The following is a 22,440-nucleotide window of genomic DNA, read 5'->3' on the forward strand; positions in this document are numbered from 1 at the left end:
ACAACTGCAGCCCCAAAGGAGGTTGCAGGCAGTAATGGTGTCATCTGCTACCTCTCCACCCATGCAGGACCAGGGACCCCCGCCTGCACCTCAGGTAGTGAGAAGCTATGGCTATAGTTCACAGAACCAGGCGTCCAGGCGGCAGGCAGGGAATGGGCAATCAGGCCCACGGTTTACACAGGGACCGGGGAACGAACAACAGTTTCCCCGTTTCCACTGTTGGAACTGCGGCATGCAGGGACACAGGGAAATGAGATGTAGGCAACCATACCGTCCCGGCTCGGAGTATGGAAGACCCGTGCGCCAGGGGGAGTCACAAGGGCCCCACGACCAGGGGGAGACAGGAGGGCCCCGAAACCAGGGGGGTAATCACTAGGGGTGCCCAGAGAATGCGACGGGGGGAAATCAAATGATTGTGGTTTCCAAGGGAGCTGAGCAAGAACCTATTCTGCAGGTCCTAGTGGAGGGCAAATTAACAGAGATGATGGCAGACACTGGAGCAGGTTTTTCCTGCATAAAGCAAAAATACGCCGCTCACTTACCCCAGTCTGGACAGTATGTTCGGACGGTCGGATTCTCGGGAAAAACACAATTAATACCCACATCAGATCCAATCTCTATGACGTATAACAACAAGACCATAACAATACCTGTATTAATTTTGGACAGCACCCCGCGCAATCTCTTGGGACGAGATGCAATGTGTAAACTAGGCTGTAAAATCCTATGTACGCCTGAGGGGATTCAAATTGAACAAGACGTGTACCAAATGATGCTACAAGGGACGGGGGAGAAAGAGGCCACTGTGTTCTGGCTGGGCAACATAGATGCAGAGCTGCAAAGGGTCTGTGCCCCCTGGGAGCCATTTCTGAAAACCCAACTGCCTCAGTCTAGACAAACAAACATGGAGGCACATTGCACACTACAATATTTGACGAATAGTGACCTAGTTAGGAACAAGGCATGGTTGCAGGGACAGCCCGAGCAGGTGCAGATTGACTCATCTACGATAATTGTAGGGAGACAGGGCGCGGCGTTGAGGGTTAACATGGGTAAGTATCTACGGGAACAACATAGACTAAGAGACGCCGCCCCACACATCACTCTGAGAATAAATCCTGGTTACGAATCCGAACATCTAGGTTCAATGATACAGGAATCCGAGACTCAAAGGTGGGTCTCCACGGAATCTCCGCTAATTTGGAACAGCGCAGATGGGAGTTTCATAAAAATAATGATTTCCTTTTCAGTTTTGGCAAAACCGCAAGTAATCAGATTACCAGGAGACCCTTGCGTTATTCCAGAGGCGGATGCTTTGCTGGAACAGGACATGTTGGCGCGCACCCCGGAACGGTTGTGGTCAAAACACGACACAGATGTGGGTCTAATATTGTCGGCACAGCCAGTGAAGGTCAGGTTAAAGAAGGGTTGTAGACCACCCTTTATCAGACAGTATACAATGAAGCCAGAGTCGGAGGAAGCTATATCACATCAGATTGAGGGACTGTTAAAGGGGGGAGTGCTCGTCCCTTTCAAATCCAGATGTAATACACCTATCCACCCAGTGCTAAAGGCGGACAGGGCTAGGTACAGACTGGTACACGATTTGAGGGCGGTGAACGACGTGGTGTCTGGACCAGAGGCGGAAGTCGCTAATCCACACACCCTCCTGACAAACATCCCGAGTAGCTCGCAGTACTATACGGTCATTGATCTCACGCAGGCATTCTTCAGTGTTCCATTGGAAAAAGAGTCTCAGTATCTGTTTGCTTTTGCCCACAGGGGGAAACAATACTCTTACACCCGGTTGCCACAAGGGTTCGCGCACTCGCCGCATTACTTCTCGAAGGCGCTCAAGGAAGACTTGCAAGGAGTGTGCGACACACTACTCAGCACGGTTTTACTGTATGCAGATGACATTCTAATCTGCTCGGATACACGTCAGCAGTGCCATGAGGACTCCATCAAAGTTTTGAGTGGATTAGCCGTGGGAGGCCACAAGGCATCCCGTTCAAAACTGCAGTACTGCCAGCCAAAAGTTGAGTACTTGTCTCGCGTCATTCAAAAGGGCATAAAAAACATCTCACCCACGCAACTCGAAGCTGTATCCAAGGCACCTAGGCCATTGACGGTCCGACAGATGATGACGTTTTTAGGGATGACTGGGTACAGCTCTGAGTGAGTGGAGGACTATACAATAGCGACAGCGCCGTTGAGGATGATGATAAAAGAGGCGGGTACAGACAAGCTTCGCGCTCCCTTGACATGGACCGAGGAGGGGGAGGACGCGTTCATAAACATTAAGCGTCTGTTGTTACAGGCCCCTGCCCTGGCGCTGCCGGATTATGAGAAGTGTTTCCACCTATTCGTCTCACATAGAGCGCAGCATGCAACAGCTGTCCTGACTCAAACACAGGGGGGGAGTGGGAAAAAACAACCGATAGCATATTACTCTAGAGCTCTTTCGCCGGTGGAGCAGGGTCTGCCACCTTGTTATCAGGCCCTGGCCGCAGCACATTTGATGTATGAGAAGGCAACGGCCGTGACAATGGGATATGACATTTGCATTTGGACACATCACAAATTGGCAAACTTGATTGAAAGAGGCAAATTTGTTCTGACCAGCCAACGGCAACAGGCTTACATGAGGCTCCTGCAGTACTCGGACGTTACGATAAAAACATGCCATGGCAGTAACCCGGCGGATCTGGTACCACTCCCGAGCGAGGGTCAACCGCATGAGTGTGAGGTGGAGGTACAGGCTTTCGTGAAACTCCGTCCTGATTTGGGAGTCGACCCGCTCGCGATAGCAGAACTCTCACTTTTTGTGGATGGGTCCTGCTATCGGGAGGGGGAAAATTTAAGGTCAGGATACGCCGTCGTACAGTGCAAACCTAACGGAGAAACACTAACAAGAAAGGCCGGACAATGCATGCAACCATGTTCGGCCCAGCTTGCAGAACTAATAGCACTAACAGAAGCATGCATAATAGCTAAAGATCGCACGGTTAACATCTTTACAGACTCTGCGTATGCGCATGGCGTATGCCACCTATTCGCGGCCATTTGGAAGGCAAGAGGCTTTAAGAAATCGGACGGCTCACCGATCCTTCACCACAAGCAGGTTGTGGCGCTTATTCAGGCTGTAAAGTTGCCCAAAAGCATTGCTATCGTAAAAGTGCCAGGCACACAGAAAAGACCTGTCCTTTGTGACGACGGGAAACAACGCGGCGGACGAGGCCGCGAAGGCGGCGGCTGCGGTGCCGTCCGCGGCTGTTCTGATGTTTGCGGCCGAACTGACGACTGAGGTAACTGAGGATAATTTGAGTGATCTTCAGGACTCAGCCACGCAGGCCGAGAAACAGTCGTGGACGGAGAGGGGGGCTGTAAGGGGGGCAGATGGTCTGTGGAGGAGTCATAACGGTTTGATAGTCGCCTCCATCGATCTTCTGTCCTTAGTGATACCTGAGGCTCATGGTGTTGATCACTGTGGAAGAGCAGAGACCCTGAAACGAATCACGAAAATGGGATTTTGGTCCCCAAAGCTTCAGGCACAAATTGACGTTACACTAGCCAGGTGTTTAACATGCTTACAGGGCAATGTGCGCAAAGGAGTACCGACAGTGGCGGCTTACACACCCCTCCCTGAGGGACCATTCAGACATCTGATTATGGACTATACAGACATGATAACGCCAGTGCAGGGCAAACGATACCTCCTGGTAGTAGAGGACTGCTTTAGTCGCTGGATTGAGGCCATTCCATCTAAACACAAGAACGCGGACACAGTGATCAAGTTCCTGTGTCGCGAGGTCATTCCGAGATTTGGAATTCCCACGATATTACAAAGCGATAATGGCCGCGAGTTCATCGACAAGGTGGTTAAAGGGCTGATGCAGAAATTAGGTATAAGACAGCGCCTTTCCTGTGTCTATAGTCCCGGGTCGCAGGGGAAGGTGGAAAGGGCCAATCTGGTCATTAAAAACAAACTGTTGAAAATCTGTATGCAAACTAAGCTTAACTGGATTGATGCTTTGCCACTTGCTCTGATGGCTATTAGAAGCAGCGTAAACCGCCAAACACAGCTAACACCGCATGAAATGCTTACAGGCCGCAGCATGCCAGCACCGCCATTTAGACACCTGGCTAGGGGCCCGGCATTAGATATTTTTGAGCAAGATCTGAAAAAATATCTTCAGCAAGTGACTAAAATACATGAAGCTGTGTTTCGACAGGAGCAGAGAAAGGAGAGAAAGGGGGTGAAGGAGGCGGAGAAGGAAGCCACCAAACCGAGACTGATCCCTGGGGACTTGGTCTTCGTAAAGGTCCACAAGAGAAAGTGGTCATCACCCCGGAGAGAGGGCCCGTACGAGGTGATCCGATCGACTGGAACGGCAGTCCAAGTCAAAGGATCAGCGACCTGGTTCCACTTCAATCACTGCATAAAGGCCAGCGGCGATCTCTTGGGGGATACAATCGATCGCAGTTATGCAGAACCCGACATGGAGGGTCCGAGACGGCAACTGGAAGGTGCAGTGCCTGCTGATGCTCCCGCAGATGTTGGCAGCAGTGTGCGGACGGTCGGCCGGGCACAACGACCGTCACGGTCGACCCGTCCTTGAGGATGACGGGTTTGAGTGGGTAGGAGTCCCACGGGGTCCCGCTCAGGCTCAAGTACCAGCAGGCTTTCATGACCAGGCTCAGAATCAGGCGCCCCCTCTTCCCTCCATCGAGGAAGGGGGGGAGAAGATAAGACTACAACCAAAAGGGGTGTTTCCCGTAGGACCGCAAGGGCATGTTTTTGATTTTGACCATTCCCCCGTTACAGGCGGGGATACTTACCATTATACTAACGAGGATCGGGTTGTGGGGGTATATAGGAGGGTTGAGCCTGTCCCGAACCAATCACAGGGGACAGGGGTGAGGGGAAAAAGGGAGGTCAAGGACACTGAGTCGGAAGAGGTGGGGGGACAGGATATGTTCCAGAGGACAGCCGGAACGTTGAGGGACTCAGTGGGCTCACTCTGGGCCAGGTTGAGGGGTTTGCTTCCTTCCGGGGAACAAGATGGGGGCGACTATGACTATGACGAGGAAGACCCGGAGGCTGACCCGATGTATAGGGCGGCTTTAGGGAATGAGTGGTTTAAGTGGGTCCAGTACACGAGCGCGCAGAATCAGATAGAGGATTGTTATGTCTGCTCCAAGGCACGTCCGGATAGGCTGCTGGTGAAGGGCACGAAGTTCAGTTGGGCTCAGTGTGACAGGGACGCAGAGGCATGGGAGGGGCCCCATAATAGTCGCCCTTGGTGCGAGGCAGAGTGTTTGGGGTTTCTCGGCTCTAGTCGTTTTAAGGCGGCAGGAAACGTCACGGATTTCAAGGATGTCACTATGCGGGAACGTTGTAGGAAATTGGATGTACGTGTGCAGGGGGTAGCGACGGGGTTGCCAATACCCAGAGGTGTCAAACTATGGCTGACCAAGGATTTCGAGTGCTTGCAAAAGGAGGGGACCCGGGATGTAGGGGAGGTGGCAGAGGGGCGGTGCACTACTATTTGGAGCATCACGACTAACTGCACGAAAGAAGGAAAGTGTGGACACGGGGTCGTGTTAAAGGGAGTGGATACCAACCCACGGCCTGTAGCTTGCCCTTTTCATGTCCAGGATATGGCACTGGCGGACCAATACTGGCTCTGCGGCGGTAGGAGGTTGAGGAATACACTTCCTTTAGATTGGTCAGGTAGATGTGCCCGGGTTCAGGCGATCATGCCAATGGTGGTCCTACCATTATCAGTGACGGAAGGACCTTCTGAGTCTCCTATCTCTCGAACAAAGCGTAGCTACAAGGCAGACCCAAGGGTGTATCTGGACAGCATAGGACAGCCAAGGGGCATTCCAGCCGAGTTCATGGCTAAGAATGAGATTGCGGCAGGGTTTGAGTCTATTCTGCCATGGATATCGGTCAATAAGAACACCGGGTGGATCAACTATTTGTTTTACAATCAGCAGCGGTATCTCAACTACACCGAGGAGGCGTTGGATGCAATGGGGGACCAGATGCACGCGACCAGTACGGTGGCGTGGCAGAATAGACAGGCTCTGAACTGGTTAATGGCGGAGAAGGGTGGAGTCTGTTCCATGTTTGGACAGTACTGCTGCACATTCATTCCGACGAATGTGGGGCCAGGGGGAAAGTTCTCCGAGGCCATGGCTAAGCTGAAGGATTTGAGGGAGGAGTTGAGGGGGAATTCTGGCCGGAATGAAGAATGGTGGGGGAGTGGGGTGTTGGAAAGATTGGGACAGTGGGGAAGCATAGTGATGCAGACGGGGATATCCATTGGGGTGGCAGGGTTGATATTGGTTCTCCTTTTCTGTTGTGGTATGCCTCTCTTGGGTAGGCTGGTAACTTCACACGTAACGAGCCAAATGCTGATGGTGGGACAGAAAGAGATTGAGCCACAAATCGGGCCATATCCTCAGCTTTATGCTGCCTTAGAGGGAGACGAGGGGATAGAGGATTAGGGGTATGGTGAGGTAGGGACATTTTCTTTTTGTTGGTTCTTTCCTTTAAGAGTGACGGGGGATGGTCTGAGTGCAGTTTTGTTGGTTTATTCCTTTAACTAGGAATTTTAGTCTGATTTTCTAATGATCTTTCGGCATAGAGATTGCAACCATTGAAAATCATTGCATTATTTTTTATTTTTTTTATTATTATTTTTTGTTTATTTTACTCGTGGTCCTGGTCAAACCGGAATGGGAAGGGGCATCGGCAGAGTGTCGGTTCTGAGCCTGAGGAAGCATTGAGAAGAAGTGGTCTGGGGATCGGGTTTGGGGACTGGAGGGACAAAGGGGGGGGCTAACGCAGTGGGCAAGATGGGCACCTCCCGTCGAAGATGGGGGGACACGTGGTGAGGTCGGTACCAGCGCCTCCCGTCCAGGCATGGGGACATGCTTCTACGAGGACTGGAGGTGTGGCGTGGTGGTTGCTGTATTGGCAAAATGTGACTTTTGGCAATACGGTGAGGAGACTATGGCGTGGGCATGGAAGGGGGGCTGAGCGATGGACACTGGGACTCAATGTTATGGAAGAGACAATGTCATTTTTTTTTGGGAGGGATGTTCTATGTTTAGTTCTGACGGTCAACTTCTCCTTTCCCTGATGAGAGTCGCGGTTTCCGGCCGGAACTGTGGCTCATTTGGTAAGCGGTGGAGGTTGGGGGGATTTGTCTGTCAGGTTAGGATTATAAATTGGGGTATTTTTTTTTAATGTTTTATTATTACTCTTGTTTTGAGCGGTTTTGTGTTTATTGTGAGAACGGTAGTCAGCCTTTGTTGGTCCGTTAGGGGTCCAGTGAATGAAGTAAGGTTTCTTGTTTAGTTAGACATTTAAAATTTATTATATGGCTAGGTTTCTTGTTTAGATCAGCCATTTAAACTTTTATTATATAAATATGGTTTCTCGTTTAGTTAGACGTTCACATTTTCTTGGTTATATGATTTGGGTGGGACTAGGGATAGCCCCAAATGGGGGAATGTTGGGGAAAATGTGTATGGGGTGGACTAGTTTAATATAGGTCAACTAGCAGTGCTGAAAGACGGTCTGGCTGACGTTCTTAAAACAACTTGGACAGATGGACATTTCAGTACGGCACGTTGTGTGCTGGTAATCTCGTACATCGTATCGCTTTCATATCTTGTTCTTTTCTCTCTTTCATACATACACAGCACACACACACAGACACACACATACACAGCACACACACACAGACACAGGCACAGCACACACACACAGACACACGGACACACACATACACAGCACACACACACAGACACAGCACACACACACAGACACACGGACACACACATACACAGCACACACACACAGACACAGCACACACACACAGACACACAGACACACACAGTCACACAGACACACACACACACACACACAGACACACACAGTCGCACAGACATACACACCGACACACACACACACACACACATTCCCTGTGACACAATACACACATACAATACACATACGTCTGTACGCAGACGCACACACACACAGACACACACACACATACACACACACACACACACACACACACACACACACACATCTCACTCTCTCTTCAATGTTCTTAAATGTTTTACATCATATCGTGTGTGTACATCATATCTTGTTTATCTCTCTTCATGTTCTTAATGTTCTTATCTCTCTCCGATGTTAAATCTACGTATCATCTTAATGTACGTCATGTCAGATCTGACATGATATGATACGTCATCATATCTGTCATGGGGGGGCAGGACTGAGAGGGGATTTAGGGGACAGGCAGAGGGATTGAGAGTTAGAGTGTTTTTTGTTCAAGCTGTGGTGATCCTCTGCTCGACCCATAGCTCTTGCTGTTAAGAACTTCTTTTCTTAAATAAATTACCTACTTGTTACAATTGGAAATATCGTCTCCTGCTGTGTTAAACAACCATCAGCCACAACAGTGCCTAAGCTTAACCGTCCAAAAACTTGCTGTCCCACGATTGGCGCACATGTCACATGACCAGAAACGTGCGTGGCCAATCAGAGCGCAAAACGGGAACGCGGAAGGACAAGCCACTTGCCTAAAGTATAGAAGCCTTCCGCACTCATTGGCTACATTCACACTGCAAGCCTCAATTCTGATTTATTGCTTAGATATGTTTTTTGTTTGGCTGTTCACATAATTCTTTTAAAGTCACAGATATCAGATTCCAGTGAACTGGTCATGCTTCTTAACTGACCCGCATGCGCAAATGAACAATAAAGAAGATGGACGTAAAGAAAATTGTGACAAATGTCAATCTAGAGTAAAAAGTCGTATGACTGTTCAGATTGAGGTCGCATAAAAAAAATCAGACCTGTATCTGATTTAGGACCACGAATGAAAGTGGCCCAAATCAGAATTGAAAAGATCAGATTCCATGTGATTTGTGCTGCTCACTCTGTTCTGTTGTGAAAGTGTGAGTCACACACAAAGCAGATCTGGGTCACATATTATGAGCAAAGGAATCAGACTTGGGCCACTTTCCTCTGCATTCTGAACGTAGCCTTTGATTGAACACAAAGTATCATGCATGGGTGCTGCCACAAGGGGCAGAGTGGCTAACCATCAGTGAATTAATTACTGTATGAACGAATTAACTGAATGGATGAATGACTGACTGACATTGTAACATTGCTGTAAAAAGGCATATCTACCTTCTTATATAGCATAGCCAGAGCACAATCTCAATATCTCCAGTTTAATAATTGGGTAAAGAAAAAGAGAAGGTTATATTGTACCTCAAAGATGACCATTTTACCCTTGAACATGGACATGAAGTGTCTTGGCTCTTTACCCATGGTTACTCTCACTTGGACCGGCTGGCCACCGTACTTTTGGTCCAAGTCCACTGCCTGGAACGCGGACGCTGCTAGTTCATCTTGCGTTGCGTGGCGCCCCTGAATCAGAAAACGTTAAGTATTCGAATATTATCATAAACTGCATGAATGACTCAAAGACCGAGCATGAACCGACCAATGGAAAATCATGCAGATTGCTTTATTTTCAGTTGACTTATCTCAAACCCTGCCTTCTTTTCTTGATCCTCCAATCACAACCGTTGCTTACAGTTTGTCCGAGGGAAGCGACAGTTGCGATTGGAGGATCAAAAAGAGAGGGCGGGTTTTGAGATAGGTTACTTTACACAAGGTAATCTAAATTTGCCTTTAGAGGGCAGAACCGCTCACAGTGCAGTTGCTGGCGTTAGGTGCCTTGCTCAAGGGCACTATAGCAGAGACGGGGTGGCACCCTTAGATGTAATATCAGCTACCTTTTCGATTACTAGCTCAAAGCTGGAATACACTATCCTATCGGTGCCAGGGATCAAACCAGCGGCCTTTCAGTTACCGGTCAGCCTCTCTAACGCTATGCTATCCTGCCAATGAGTCAGTGCACTGAGTGCAGGATTCTGGATGTGCGGCACGTGGCAGATATTCAGGTGTACTGGCGCAGAGCCTCTGCCTACCTGCCAGATGTAGAGCAGGTAGTTGTGTTTGCTGTGGATTAGATACGTGTAGAGGAGCAGATAGCAGTCTCCTCCGTAGAAGTAGCCAAACCACTGGGGCTCCACAGGGACGAGCTCCAGGTTCTCAATCCTCCACACCTGGGTATGTCACACAACATACAAGAAACGAGACAGATAAACCTTTAACTCGATAAAATACACTTTAAATATATAGATATTAAAGGTCCTGTGCATTATAAATGGCTTTTTCCAGTGTTTAGCATTGTTTTATAGCAATATGGTGTTAATATCAATGGGTCTTTGTCTCTAATTACCATATTGGAGGATTGCTCTAATTCAGTTGAGACAATTTCCTCCTCCAGTGAATTAGGTCATTCTGATTTGACTCGCAAGGTGACGTAACAAGGAGCTGATGGAGCTGATTGTGATCTGATTGGCTCTGTGGTTGTAGTCACCGCCCACAATTCGCTCAACAGAGCAAGTGGATTACTTCCTCAAACAGGGTGCCGCCGAGTCCGACAGACAGCAGAGAACGAGCGAGAGAGGGAAAGAGAGAGATAGAGAGGGAGAGAGAGGGATGAGAGAGAGAGAGAGGGACTTTGCAGGAGTGTGTGTAAAAATGTGTGGGTGACTGTCTTTCAAAGCGCTTATGGGCGGAGCCCATCCAATAACAGCCTGAAATCCTGAGGCTGGAAAATTAGGCTTTTGAGTACTTGATTTGAAATATAAAACAATGCATTTTTTTTTGAAAAAAAACGTACAGATGTGTTCAATAGCCTCACAGGAATTGTGTAAAGTTGCCCAAATAGTGCAAGGAATAGCAATGCACGTCCCCTTTAAACTTGTTTTTTACGCCGGGAAATGCACTTACCGTCTTCTCCAGACCCAATGAATGAATGAATGAATGAAAACTTTATTTAACAGATTGCAGAATGGGTACAATACAGTACGGCTCAATACATACAATTGTTAAGGGGATGCAGACCTGAGAAAGACGTTTGTCTCGTTTCCATCAGGGTCCCCCATTTTCAATTCATATAGACATTTATGACATATACAACATACATGACATTTATGGCATAGGGACATATAGGTATTTAGTACTGATACATTTGTGACATAAACGGTATTCAAATATACAGTACTGTTACCCCTAGATCCTGACAGAGTATATACATATGATGGGGAGGGGACTGTACATTAGGAGGGGGTGGGTGGGTGGGAGAGAAATATACATACGGTGGGGAGGGAATATATACATACGGTGGGGAGGAGACTGTACATTAGGAGGGGGTGGGGGTTTTGGGCATTTACGGTGGCCAGTTTCGAATTGCAGCCTCCCGTAGGTGCTCTTTAAGAGCGGTTTTGAATGTGGACAGGGATTCACATTCCTTTACAGCTTTGGGTAGGGCGTTCCACATTGTTGTGGCATAATTGCGAAACGTGTTTAGTCCCTTGTTTGAGCCGAATCTGGGTTTAACATGATTTGTTGAGCTTCCTCTGGTGTAGTGGTTGTGGTATTCACTGACCTTTGGGAAGTATTTTGACATGTACATGGGCACCCCGGTCGTATAGTGTATCTTGTAGACCAGGCCCATTGCAAGTTGCTGTACTCTGTCGTCTACTCTAAGCCATCCTAGGTTGTCAAAGTGGGCAGGGGTGAGGTGGGTTCTGGGGTTCAGGTCAAGTAGTAGTCTGACTAGTTTGTTTTGTGATGTTTGTAATTTTGTTTTAAGCGCCTTTGAGGTGCTTTGGTACAATGAGGTGCATGCATAGTCATAGTACCCTTGAATGAGTGCTCCTGCCAGAGTCTTCAGGGTATTCTTGTTTACTAGAGAGGAGATCCGGTACAAGAATCTAGTTCGTTGGTTGACTTTTTTTATTACATTGGATGCCATCTTGTCACAGGAAAGATTTGCCTCTAGGATGGAACCCAGGTAGGTAATTTCGTCTTTCCTTGTGACAATATTGTCACCCACTGCAACTGAGAAGCCGTCGGTCTTGCTGAGTTTGTTATTTAAACCGAAGAGAATGGACTCTGTTTTGCCCATGTGTAATGATAGTTTGTTATCAGCGAGCCATATGCAGATTTTGCCTAGTTCCGAGCTGAGGGTTTTTTCAACCTGCAACTTGTTCTTGTCAGAGACCAGCAGGGCTGAGTCGTCCGCAAACAGGAACAAGTTGCAGTCACAGGCTGACGACATGTCATTTGCATAAATTAGGAAGAGTAGCGGTCCTAGTATGCTTCCTTGTGGAACACCACAGCTCACTGTGAGGGGGGGGGATAGAGTACCGTTTACCTCTACCATCTGTTCTCTCCCCTCCAGGTAGGATTGCATCCAGCTCACTGATAAGCTATCAAAACCAATTGCTTTTAGCTTGTCCATTAGAATGGAGTGATTGACAGTGTCGAAGGCCTTTTGTAGGTCCAGCATGACCATGCCGCAGTATTTGCCCGCGTCCACCTCTTGTTTGATGTGGTCGTTCAAATAGAGGAGGCATGTGTCAGTGGAGTGGGACGTTCTGAAGCCAGATTGGAATTCGTAGATTAGATTTCTTTCCGCCAGGTACTTTTCGACCTGTTCGTAGACTATTTTCTCCATGACTTTCGAGATGGAGGTAAGAATAGAAACAGGGCGGTAGTTGCCTGGGTCTAATTTGCTGCCCTTTTTGTGCAGAGGGGTCACTCTCGCAATTTTGAAGTCCTTGGGGACGTGCCCCTGTTTTATAGAGAGGTTTATTATGTGTGTGATGACTGGGGTGATGGCGGCTGCTGCGTCTCTGAGGAATTTGGAGGGGATGTTGTCATGGCCAGTGGCCTTGTTAGGTTGGAGGGCGCTACATTTTTTGAGTACCTCATCGGTTGTTACCATTTCAAGTTTGAAGTCGTCTTTGTGGACCCCTAGGTTTTTGTAGTATGCTACTATGTGTTCTACCCCATAATGCCCTGAGTGGGAGGGTAGTTTGTTTACCAGTGTTGTGGCTATGTTTGTGAAGAAGATGTTTAAGTAATTGGCTACATCCAGCTTGTCTGTGATGAGCGTGTTGTCCGTCTTTATGTTTATGTTTGAGAATCTGGTTTTAAGTTTTTTACTGCAGCCTAGTTGATTATTGAGTAATTTCCAAAGTTCGCGGGGTTTGTTTTTGTTTTCCTCAGTTTTGTCGTTGATGAAATTTCTTTTTGCGGTTCTGATCATGGTGTTTACGTCATTTCTTAGTCTGTTTCTTTGAATTTTCAGTTCAACCACGTGGGCTTGGAGTTCACTGTTTGAGCTTTTGGAAAGCTTTGTCTGACTTTTATGAAGTTCAGAGCATTTTTTGTCTCTGGTTTTCATAGCGGCCAGTATTTCAGTGTGCATCCATGGCTCAGCGCGATTTTTAACCCTGGTGGTTCTTATGGGTGCCATGTTGTTGAGTATTGCAGATAAGAAGATAGATACTAATTTCCTCTCTGTGCAATAGAAAGCTATCTTATCTATAGCTTATAACAAATTAATGGAAGTGGATACGGACCACTAGCCTAAAACTCTGGGAGAGGTGTTTTTGTCAACAGCTAGGCTAACTGGTCCGTATCTGCTTCCATTAATTTGTGCTAAGCTAGGCTAGCTTTCAGCCGGACAGCTTTCTACTGAAATTAGACGGAAATTAGTATCTATCTTCTTGTCTGACTCTGGAGAAGACGGTAAGCACATTTCCCATAATGTTGACATGTTCCTTTAAAGCCACTACAAGGAGACTCGTAATAAGAATAACGTTATATATAATATCAGAATTGAGCACTAAGGCTTGCAGTGTGAACGTAGCCATAGTTACCTCCACCTGTCCTGTGCCGTCGTCCACCATGCGCTCCTGGGCAGCCACCTCTGGCATCATGTGCATCCGAGCAGCGTCAAACTTTTCCTGTGTGATGTGTGCTGAAGCAAATACAGTATGTTTTAACTATCCCAGTCCTCACATCTTTAGCTGAAGCAAATACAGTATGTTTTAACTATCCCAGTCCTCACATCTTTAGCTGAAGCAAATACAGTATGTTTTAACTATCCCAGTCCTCACATCTTTAGCTGAAGCAAATACAGTATGTTTTAACTAGTCCAGTCCTCACATCTTTAGCTGAAGCAAATACAGTATGTTTTAACTATCCCAGTCCTCACATCTTTAGCTGAAGCAAATACAGTATGTTTTAACTAGTCCAGTCCTCACATCTTTAGCTGAAGAAAATACAGTATGTTTTAATTAGTCCAGTCCTCACATCTTTAAGCAAATACAGTATGTTTTAACTAGTCCAGACCTCACATCTTTAAGCAAATACAGTATGTTTTAACTAGTCCAGTCCTCACATATCTTTAGCTGAAGCAAACATGTTGACAAAACCATGTAGAATCATTAAATCATGTAAATGGTAACAGTAAAGTACAACAGCACATACAATGCACAGGTGATTCAACTAGTAATAGTGCTAATCAGATGTATGTACCGAGTTGTAGTATTAATGTGTACAGTGATACAGGGAACTAAATAGGAATTATGTAAACGTAACAATTAATATTCACTCTCTCCTATTAATTGATTCAACAACACAAATTAAATGCACTTAACTTGTGAACATTTATTTATTTATTCATTTTAGTGTAGAGACTACCTAACTGAGATTTAGTTAGAACAACATTATTGTTTTATTTTACTTTCATATGATCTTTTTGCTAGCACACCCCCACACACACACACACACACACACACACACACACACACACACACACACAATACAATTAAATGGTAAATGGACTGCATTTATATAGCACTTTTGTCCAAAGCGCTTTACAACTTATGCCTCACATTCACCCATTCACTCACCCATTCACACACAGACGGCAGAGGAAACCATGCAAGGTGCCAACCTGGTCATCGGGAGCAGTTATGGGGTTAAGTGTCTTGCTCAAGGACACTCCGACACGCTGCCAGGAGGAGCCGGAATCAAACCGAGAACCCTCCGATTACCAGACGACCGTTCTACCTCCTGAGCCGCTGTCACCACTAATTATATTACATTAAATAAAAATACACATACCCACTTTCCCCCGCGTGTGCGTCTTGCCCAGACCAGCAGTCTGGTCCTTCACCGTCCAGCTCTGGAACAGCTGTTTGAACAGGGCCGACTCCGCCCCGTCGCTCACCGTCTCCACGTTGGTGGTGAGCGGGTACTTCCTCATGGTGATGAACTCCTGTTGCAGAGGAGAGTCGAGGTAACAATCCGACAAGGTCTTTGAAGTGCTTAGTGCTTGTTTATGACACACAAAAAAAAGAGATCAAGGCCTGGACAAGGTGCTTGGAAAGTCCTTGAAATTCAAATCGACCAACCACATTAAGGATTTTTGTTCATCCATGACTGAATCAAGACATTTAATTTATTTTATTTTTTCATTTTTTCTGAATTAAGGTAGGCCTAATGCTAATTGTCGAATTGAGCTATAAATATTGGATCTGATAAAACTTTTTTTTTATTAGAAAACAGCACTTAAAAGTGAACTGTATCCTTTTTTTTATTTAATTTAATTTTTCTTTTTAATTTTTTTTTTTTAGAAAGTCCTTGAATTGAATTTTGCAATGTCTGTGGGAACTCTGGAGGGAGGGGGGGAAGGGCGAACATATAAAATGTGTCATTCAATGTGTACTGTATTCCACTGTACCTTTGTCGACTAATAAAAAAGTAACACTTCAACACAGAGGAGAATCAAGGTAACACTCCAACACAGAGTCAAGGTAACACTTCAACACAGAGTCAAGGTAACACTCCAACACAGAGTCAAGGTAACACTCCAACACAGAGTCAAGGTAACACTTTAACACAGAGTCAAGGTAACACTCCGACACAGAGTCAAGGTAACACTCCAACACAGAGTCAAGGTAACACTCCAACACAGAGTCAAGGTAACACTCCAACACAGAGTCAAGGTAACACTCCAACACAGAGTCGAGGTAACACTCCAACACAGAGTCGAGGTAACACTCCAACACAGAGCAGAGTCAAGGTAACACTTTAACACAGAGTCAAGGTAACACTCCAACACAGAGCAGAGTCAAGGTAACACTTTAACACAGAGTCAAGGTAACACTCCAACACAGAGTCAAGGTAACACTTCAACACAGAGTCAAGGTAACACTCCAACACAGAGTCAAGGTAACACTCCAACACAGAGTCAAGGTAACACTTTAACACAGAGTCAAGGTAACACTCCGACACAGAGTCAAGGTAACACTCCAACACAGAGTCAAGGTAACACTCCAACACAGAGTCAAGGTAACACTCCAACACAGAGTCAAGGTAACACTCCAACACAGAGTCAAGGTAACACTCCAACACAGAGTCGAGGTAACACTCCAACACAGAGTCAAGGTAACACTCCAACACAGAGTCGAGGTAACACTCCAACACAGAGTCAAGGTAACACTTCAACACAGAGCAGAGTCAAGGTAACACTCCAACACAGAGTCGAGGTAACACTCCAACATAGAGTCAAGGTAACACTCCAACACAGAGTCAAGGTAACACTCCAACACAGAGTCAAGGTAACACTTCAACACAGAGTCAAGGTAACACTCCAACACAGAGTCAAGGTAACACTCCAACACAGAGTCAAGGTAACACTTCAACACAGAGTCAAGGTAACACTCCAACACAGAGTCAAGGTAACACTTCAACACAGAGCAGAGTCAAGGTAACACTCCAACACAGAGTCGAGGTAACACTCCAACACAGAGTCAAGGTAACACTCCTCCAACACAGAGTCAAGGTAACACTCCAACACAGAGTCAAGGTAACACTCCAACACAGAGTCAAGGTAACACTCCAACACAGAGTCAAGGTAACACTTCAACACAGAGCAGAGTCAAGGTAACACTCCAACACAGAGTCAAGGTAACACTCCAACACAGAGTCGAGGTAACACTCCAACACAGAGTCAAGGTAACACTCCAACACAGAGTCAAGGTAACACTCCAACACAGAGTCAAGGTAACACTCCAACACAGAGTCAAGGTAACACTTCAACACAGAGTCAAGGTAACACTCCAACACAGAGTCAAGGTAACACTCCAACACAGAGCAGAGTCAAGGTAACACTCCAACACAGAGTCAAGGTAACACTCCATGCAGATGAGGCCTTTGTAGGAGAAGAAGCGTGGCGTACAAAGCTGCTGCATGCTTGAGTACAGAGCCGGGCCTTTCCTAATGTACAAGCAAATCAAGCTCTGTGCCTAGGGCACTCACGTCCAGGGCCAGACCGAGCACATTTGGTGCCCTAGGCAAGTTTCACCCCTTTTTTTCTTTTTTGCTGGGTGCAGTTTTGGCGACTTCCTCTGGGTGGCGCTCTAGGCAAATGCCTATGTCGCCTATAGGAAGCTCCGCCCCTGCTCACGTCCAGTTGGGGGGCTCCACCAATGGGGAAAAATGTAATATCTTTACATTTTTCAATTGTTGTCTAATTATTCTAAAAGATTTCCCCCAAATCTTTTTTTTTTTTTTTTTTATTGCAAAACAAAAATTATTAAAAGTCAGTACTCAACACACAATGCATAATGAAACTTTCAGTCAAGGTGGTTAAAATACATGCAAGTACAGAAACAAGATAAAACAAAAATAGTCTATAATAACATTTTAACCGTATACAGTGTATATCCCGCGAAATTACTATTATATAACTGTTAGTATAGAATATACCCCTAATACCTATTTTCTAAAACCCTACACACATATGCTCCAGCTCGAACCCCCCCCTCCCGGACCCCCTCTTGGATAGTACCTCCATTATCCCTCACTCCTAACCAGACACTACCACTATAAGCTAGCTTTTATTCTCTCCACCACTTCTACCCACATTGACATTTTGGATTCATTGAGACCCAGAATTCTTGCTGTAGATATTTCTTGATATATCACATCGAGATATGTAAGGAACCAAACTCTCCGGCACATTTTTTCCGGTTGAAACCAGCGTGATGCGATCAGTTTTTTAGCTACTGTGATACCCGATAAAACCAATCTCTTTAGCTGTGGATTCACTGCAAACTCAAAAACATCATTCAATAGTAATACCGAGGGGTGTACAGGTATATTCCAAGATACGAGTATTGATAATTGTTGGGACACATCTTTCCAGAATGCCTTAACTGGTGGGCAGTCCCAATACATGTGCATAAATGTTCCTTCGTCCCCATTTGTACATTGGGAGCATTTGGAGTCTTGTTTAAGCCCCATTTTGCACAGCCTTATAGGAGTCAAGTATGTCCTGTGAATATAGTTCAGATTGATTTGTTGATGATCCGGGTTCCTTGATGTAAGTCGGACATTTGCCCAGGCTCCTTGCCAATCAAAGTCATTTTCCAGGTCTGGTATATCCCTCCTCCAGACAGTGTCTAGTTGAAGGGTTTCATACAAGGACGTTAGTAATTGATAATAAAAACCTGATACAAAACCTCCCAATGTTTCTCTTTCATAGAAAAATTTGTGGTATCTGTGGTGTTCGATTGGTATGAGTAATGGAACACCGTGAGACCTCAGACATAGCTTTAACTGTATGTAAAAAAGCCATGTGGACTCGGTGAGGTTAAACTTTGTACATATTTCGACATAACTGCAGAAGCCCTGGTTATTAAAAATATCCCCTAATGAGTGTATGCCTTGCTCTTCCCATATAGGGAATCTTATAGGGCGTTTTCCCATTAAGAGTGCATTGTTATTGAATATGGGAGTGTGATTATGCCATTTTTGAGGGTTAGGATATTTCTTTTGTGTTTCCCGCCATGTTCTGATTGCATGGGTAATTATGGGGCCAAATTCCCGCTCACAATGCTTGATTGAAAGTTTAGTGTGTGCTATGTCTTTCAGTCTCTGTGGGGCTACTATGTTTTCTTCTAATTCTCTCCATGATACCAAAGCCTGGGGATCAAACCATATTTTCAATGGTCTTAATGCCCACTGCACCACGTAGCCGCCACCCCAAAAATTATTTAAAGAAAATGGGTGTCAGGAAGATATGTGTATAATCAAGAAACCATTGTCTTCATGTGTTGATATTGTGTTAAGACCAAGGGGTTGGGATGGGAGGTGGTGGTAAGAAGGGGGGGGGGGGGTACACAACTGCAAGGTACACAACTGCTTGAGTAACGTATGAAACCATACAACAATTACATATAAGCACCCCACAGCTTGTGGTGCACGTGGTGCAGTGGGCAAGGCGCTCACCACAAATACTGGAGACGCTGGGTTTGCCTGTTCGAGCCCAGCGCTCCACATTGCTTTCAGTTTAGCTGGTAGTCCGTACTAATACACATTGGCAGTATTAGGGGGTGGGAAACTGATGGGTGGGGATCGGGCGTTGTGGACAGCGACTCCTACAGGTCGGTTGGTGCGCCTGCGCAGTAGAATCAGGAAGCGATGGGGGCGGCGCCCCTCCAAAGCGCAGACCCCTGACGCTGAAAGATCGCGCCGCGCAGGTGAAAAGATGCGACTGCTGTTACCTCGAGTATCGGAGGGGACTCGTGCTATGTATGACTTAGTCCACATTGCAGCCGGCTTGTGGGAGGCAAGAAACAGCGTTCGAGACAGGGGAGGGTTGAATTGGATGATACGAAATTGGGGATGGGAGAAAAATTGAAAATGGGAGAAAAAGTGGATAAAAAAATATATATAAGTGTAACGGATGGTATCGTGAAGCGCAGTCAAGAAGGGCTGGGGTGAGTAGCGGTGCTATGGGTTAAACTCACTCTCACATCCTCAAAAGACGCATAGACCCAGCACTTAGAAGTGGATTCACCTCTTGGTATAGCGGTCTGTGTTGCTGCCTGCGGTGTGGGAGACCGGCGTTCGACTCCCACTCGGGGCATCGAAGTTTGAGGTGACGTTGTCACAACCGTTACATAAGCACCCCACATGCAGTACACACAGGACTGAACTACGTCACTCACCAAAGCTCTAGACATGGCGGCCTGTCTTTCAGATTTGTTTGCTTTCTTCCCCTTCCAGACGAAGATCTTCACCCCTCCCTGGTCCAGGAAGTAGCAGTCCTGAAGAAACACAATTACATGAAGTAGACGTCCTCAAATTCATGTTGTGTCTTTAGTAAAGGTAGTACAGTCGTTGAGAATACTCTGACCGGACACATAGAATCTATGATCTTGTGCAACAAGCACTCACGTCATGGTTAAGGAGGTCCTGAACCAACGGTCTGGTGGCAACTTCTCTGATCTTCATCTCACCTTCAGAGTCAGACACACTGACGTGGATACAAACAGTGTGGTAAGATAAGATAAGATTCCTTTATTGATCCCCTTGGGGAAATTCGGGCATCATAGCAGCACGGGGGAGGGGATGTACAGGTATGGGCAGGGTAATAGTAGAAAGACATAAATATAGGCAATAGAACTAGAGTAAAGATAAAAAATTAAGCAGTGTAAACAATATAATTAACTCTGAATATAAGAATATGAGCAAGTAAACAGTGTAATCAAAGGTGCAGATGAGGGTCAGTTATATTATACATTACAATATGGGTAATAAACACTTACAATCAGAATATATACTATGAGTATTGAGTAAGTAAAGTACAATATACACAGGTGCAGTTAGTATACATAAGGTACCCTAACTGGCATGATATACATCATACGTTATAGTATACGTGCAGTGCAGTTTAGGTGGTAAGAGTCAGACACACTTAGTGATCAGACATTCCTAGTAGTTCTCAAGTTCTGCCCTTAGAAGAAGAACATTAGACACTTTAGATAGAAGAAAGTAAGAAGAACATTAGGGTCTGAGAATTGATGCATTAATAAATGGTTTGTTAACATATACTGTAGCTAGTTCCAAGGTACTTATTGTTGTTATTGTTGCTATTGCTGATGCCTCTGTCTGGACTGCAACTCACTGGTAGAGCGTGAGCTGCGTCTTCTGTTCCTGGTCGGCCATGTCGTCAGACGCTCCACTCGGTAGCTTGGATGTTCTCTCCCCGAGGAGGTCAGTGAGGGCCTCCATGAGCTGAGGGGAGCCGTCCTCTGCGTCGCCTTCGATCACCCCGATCTCCGCCCGACCTCCTCTCTCTCGGTCTCGGATGTCCTTCGCCAACACCATACCCTAGGAGGTACAGGTGCTTTGATGTCAAAATGTACCTAAATATCAAACCCTGCCCTCTTTTCTTGATGATCTCCAGCTCCACAAAGGTGTGTGTATGGGTTGGAGTATGTTTGAGTGTCTGGAGCGGAGGGAGTGGGTGGAGGTCGGGGGAGCGATGAGTGAATATGAGTCAAAATATTAATCTGTAGCAGAGGATGAGAAGGGGTGGCAACAGGAGAACAGGAGCCCCTTTACCATCCATAATTTCTCCTGATATTAGACCATATTTAAAAGACTGTTACATAATGCTACGCTAGGGGCATTAGAGAAAACAACAGAGCATTCAGAGATGATGTCAGAGATAAAGTCAACTGACCCAACTTAGATTTTCGGTATCCTTATCGCCTATCACTCCATCCTCCGATCGCAACTGTTGCTTCCCTTGGACGGAAGCGACAGTTGTGATTGGAGGATCAGAAGAAGAGGTCAGGATTCGAGGGTCAACTGCGCGACATTTTCAACGAGACTGAAAGTAAAAAAGGAACAGAAGCTTGTAAATGGATCGAGACGGAAAACACAGACCAAGCATAAACACAAACAACGTACGAGAAAGAAAGTGTTTGATGCAGGGAACATGGGACATGCCTGGAAAAACTATTAAACATTTAATTTAATTTAGTAATAGAGTTACATAGGTCTGAACTTGAGTTGTAAAAGAAACTTGTTACTCAAGTTTTTCTGTAGTAGTTTGTAGTCCAGAGGTAGTATTTCCCCAGAAGGTGGCATGGCTTACAAATCCAGACGCAGCCATAGCCTGAAGCCTTATGTAGTACATATCCAAATTTCATAAAGATCCATTCAGAAATGAGTGATTAGGAGTGATTTTGGTAAACTGTGTACAAAGAAAAACTCAGTTTTCTCATAGACTTCAATTCATTCGGCTGTTTTGCTCTCCCTGTTTTCGTGTTTCTTCGTGTTTTTTGTTATTTAGATCCCCATGTGGGGTATTATTGGAAAGCCACACTCATTGGTTACAACGAGCCACAATAATTTTCGAGATCGGATCTAGATTGACGGAACTACTGCAGCCTGAGTCGGGAGTGGTATTTTGCGCAATACTGTGTACTTTGCACAAGCCTCAAATACCGGCATGTAACTCGAGAACCGCTGAACGGATTTTGTCATATTTTGTTGCTATCGACAGGCAACAAATAAGCCTTCAATTCGATATATATATTGTATTACAAAATATGCACACCCGAGCCACTAGGGGTCACCAAAGTGACGGTTGCAAA

At 45.9% G+C, this 22,440-nt stretch overlaps 1 protein-coding gene across 1 annotated transcript in view; it reads right to left on the bottom strand.

Annotated features, from left to right (window-relative positions):
- avil (advillin) overlaps positions 1–22,440 on the bottom strand; it is a 69,252-nt gene that overhangs the window by 25,532 nt on the left and 21,280 nt on the right. The window contains exons 6-12 of the mRNA XM_084316753.1: positions 20,961–21,166; positions 20,231–20,309; positions 20,002–20,100; positions 15,107–15,260; positions 13,855–13,955; positions 10,042–10,179; positions 9,317–9,475 (exon numbers count right to left, since the gene is read on the bottom strand). Of these exons, the coding sequence (XP_084172879.1) occupies positions 9,317–9,475; positions 10,042–10,179; positions 13,855–13,955; positions 15,107–15,260; positions 20,002–20,100; positions 20,231–20,309; positions 20,961–21,166 (936 nt within the window). The remainder of the gene's footprint in view (positions 1–9,316; positions 9,476–10,041; positions 10,180–13,854; positions 13,956–15,106; positions 15,261–20,001; positions 20,101–20,230; positions 20,310–20,960; positions 21,167–22,440) is intronic.

The sequence above is a fragment of the Notolepis coatsorum genome (assembly GCF_963971535.1).
Source record: "Notolepis coatsorum genome assembly, chromosome: 6".
In the NCBI taxonomy this organism is placed as follows: Eukaryota; Metazoa; Chordata; class Actinopteri; order Aulopiformes; family Paralepididae; genus Notolepis; species Notolepis coatsorum.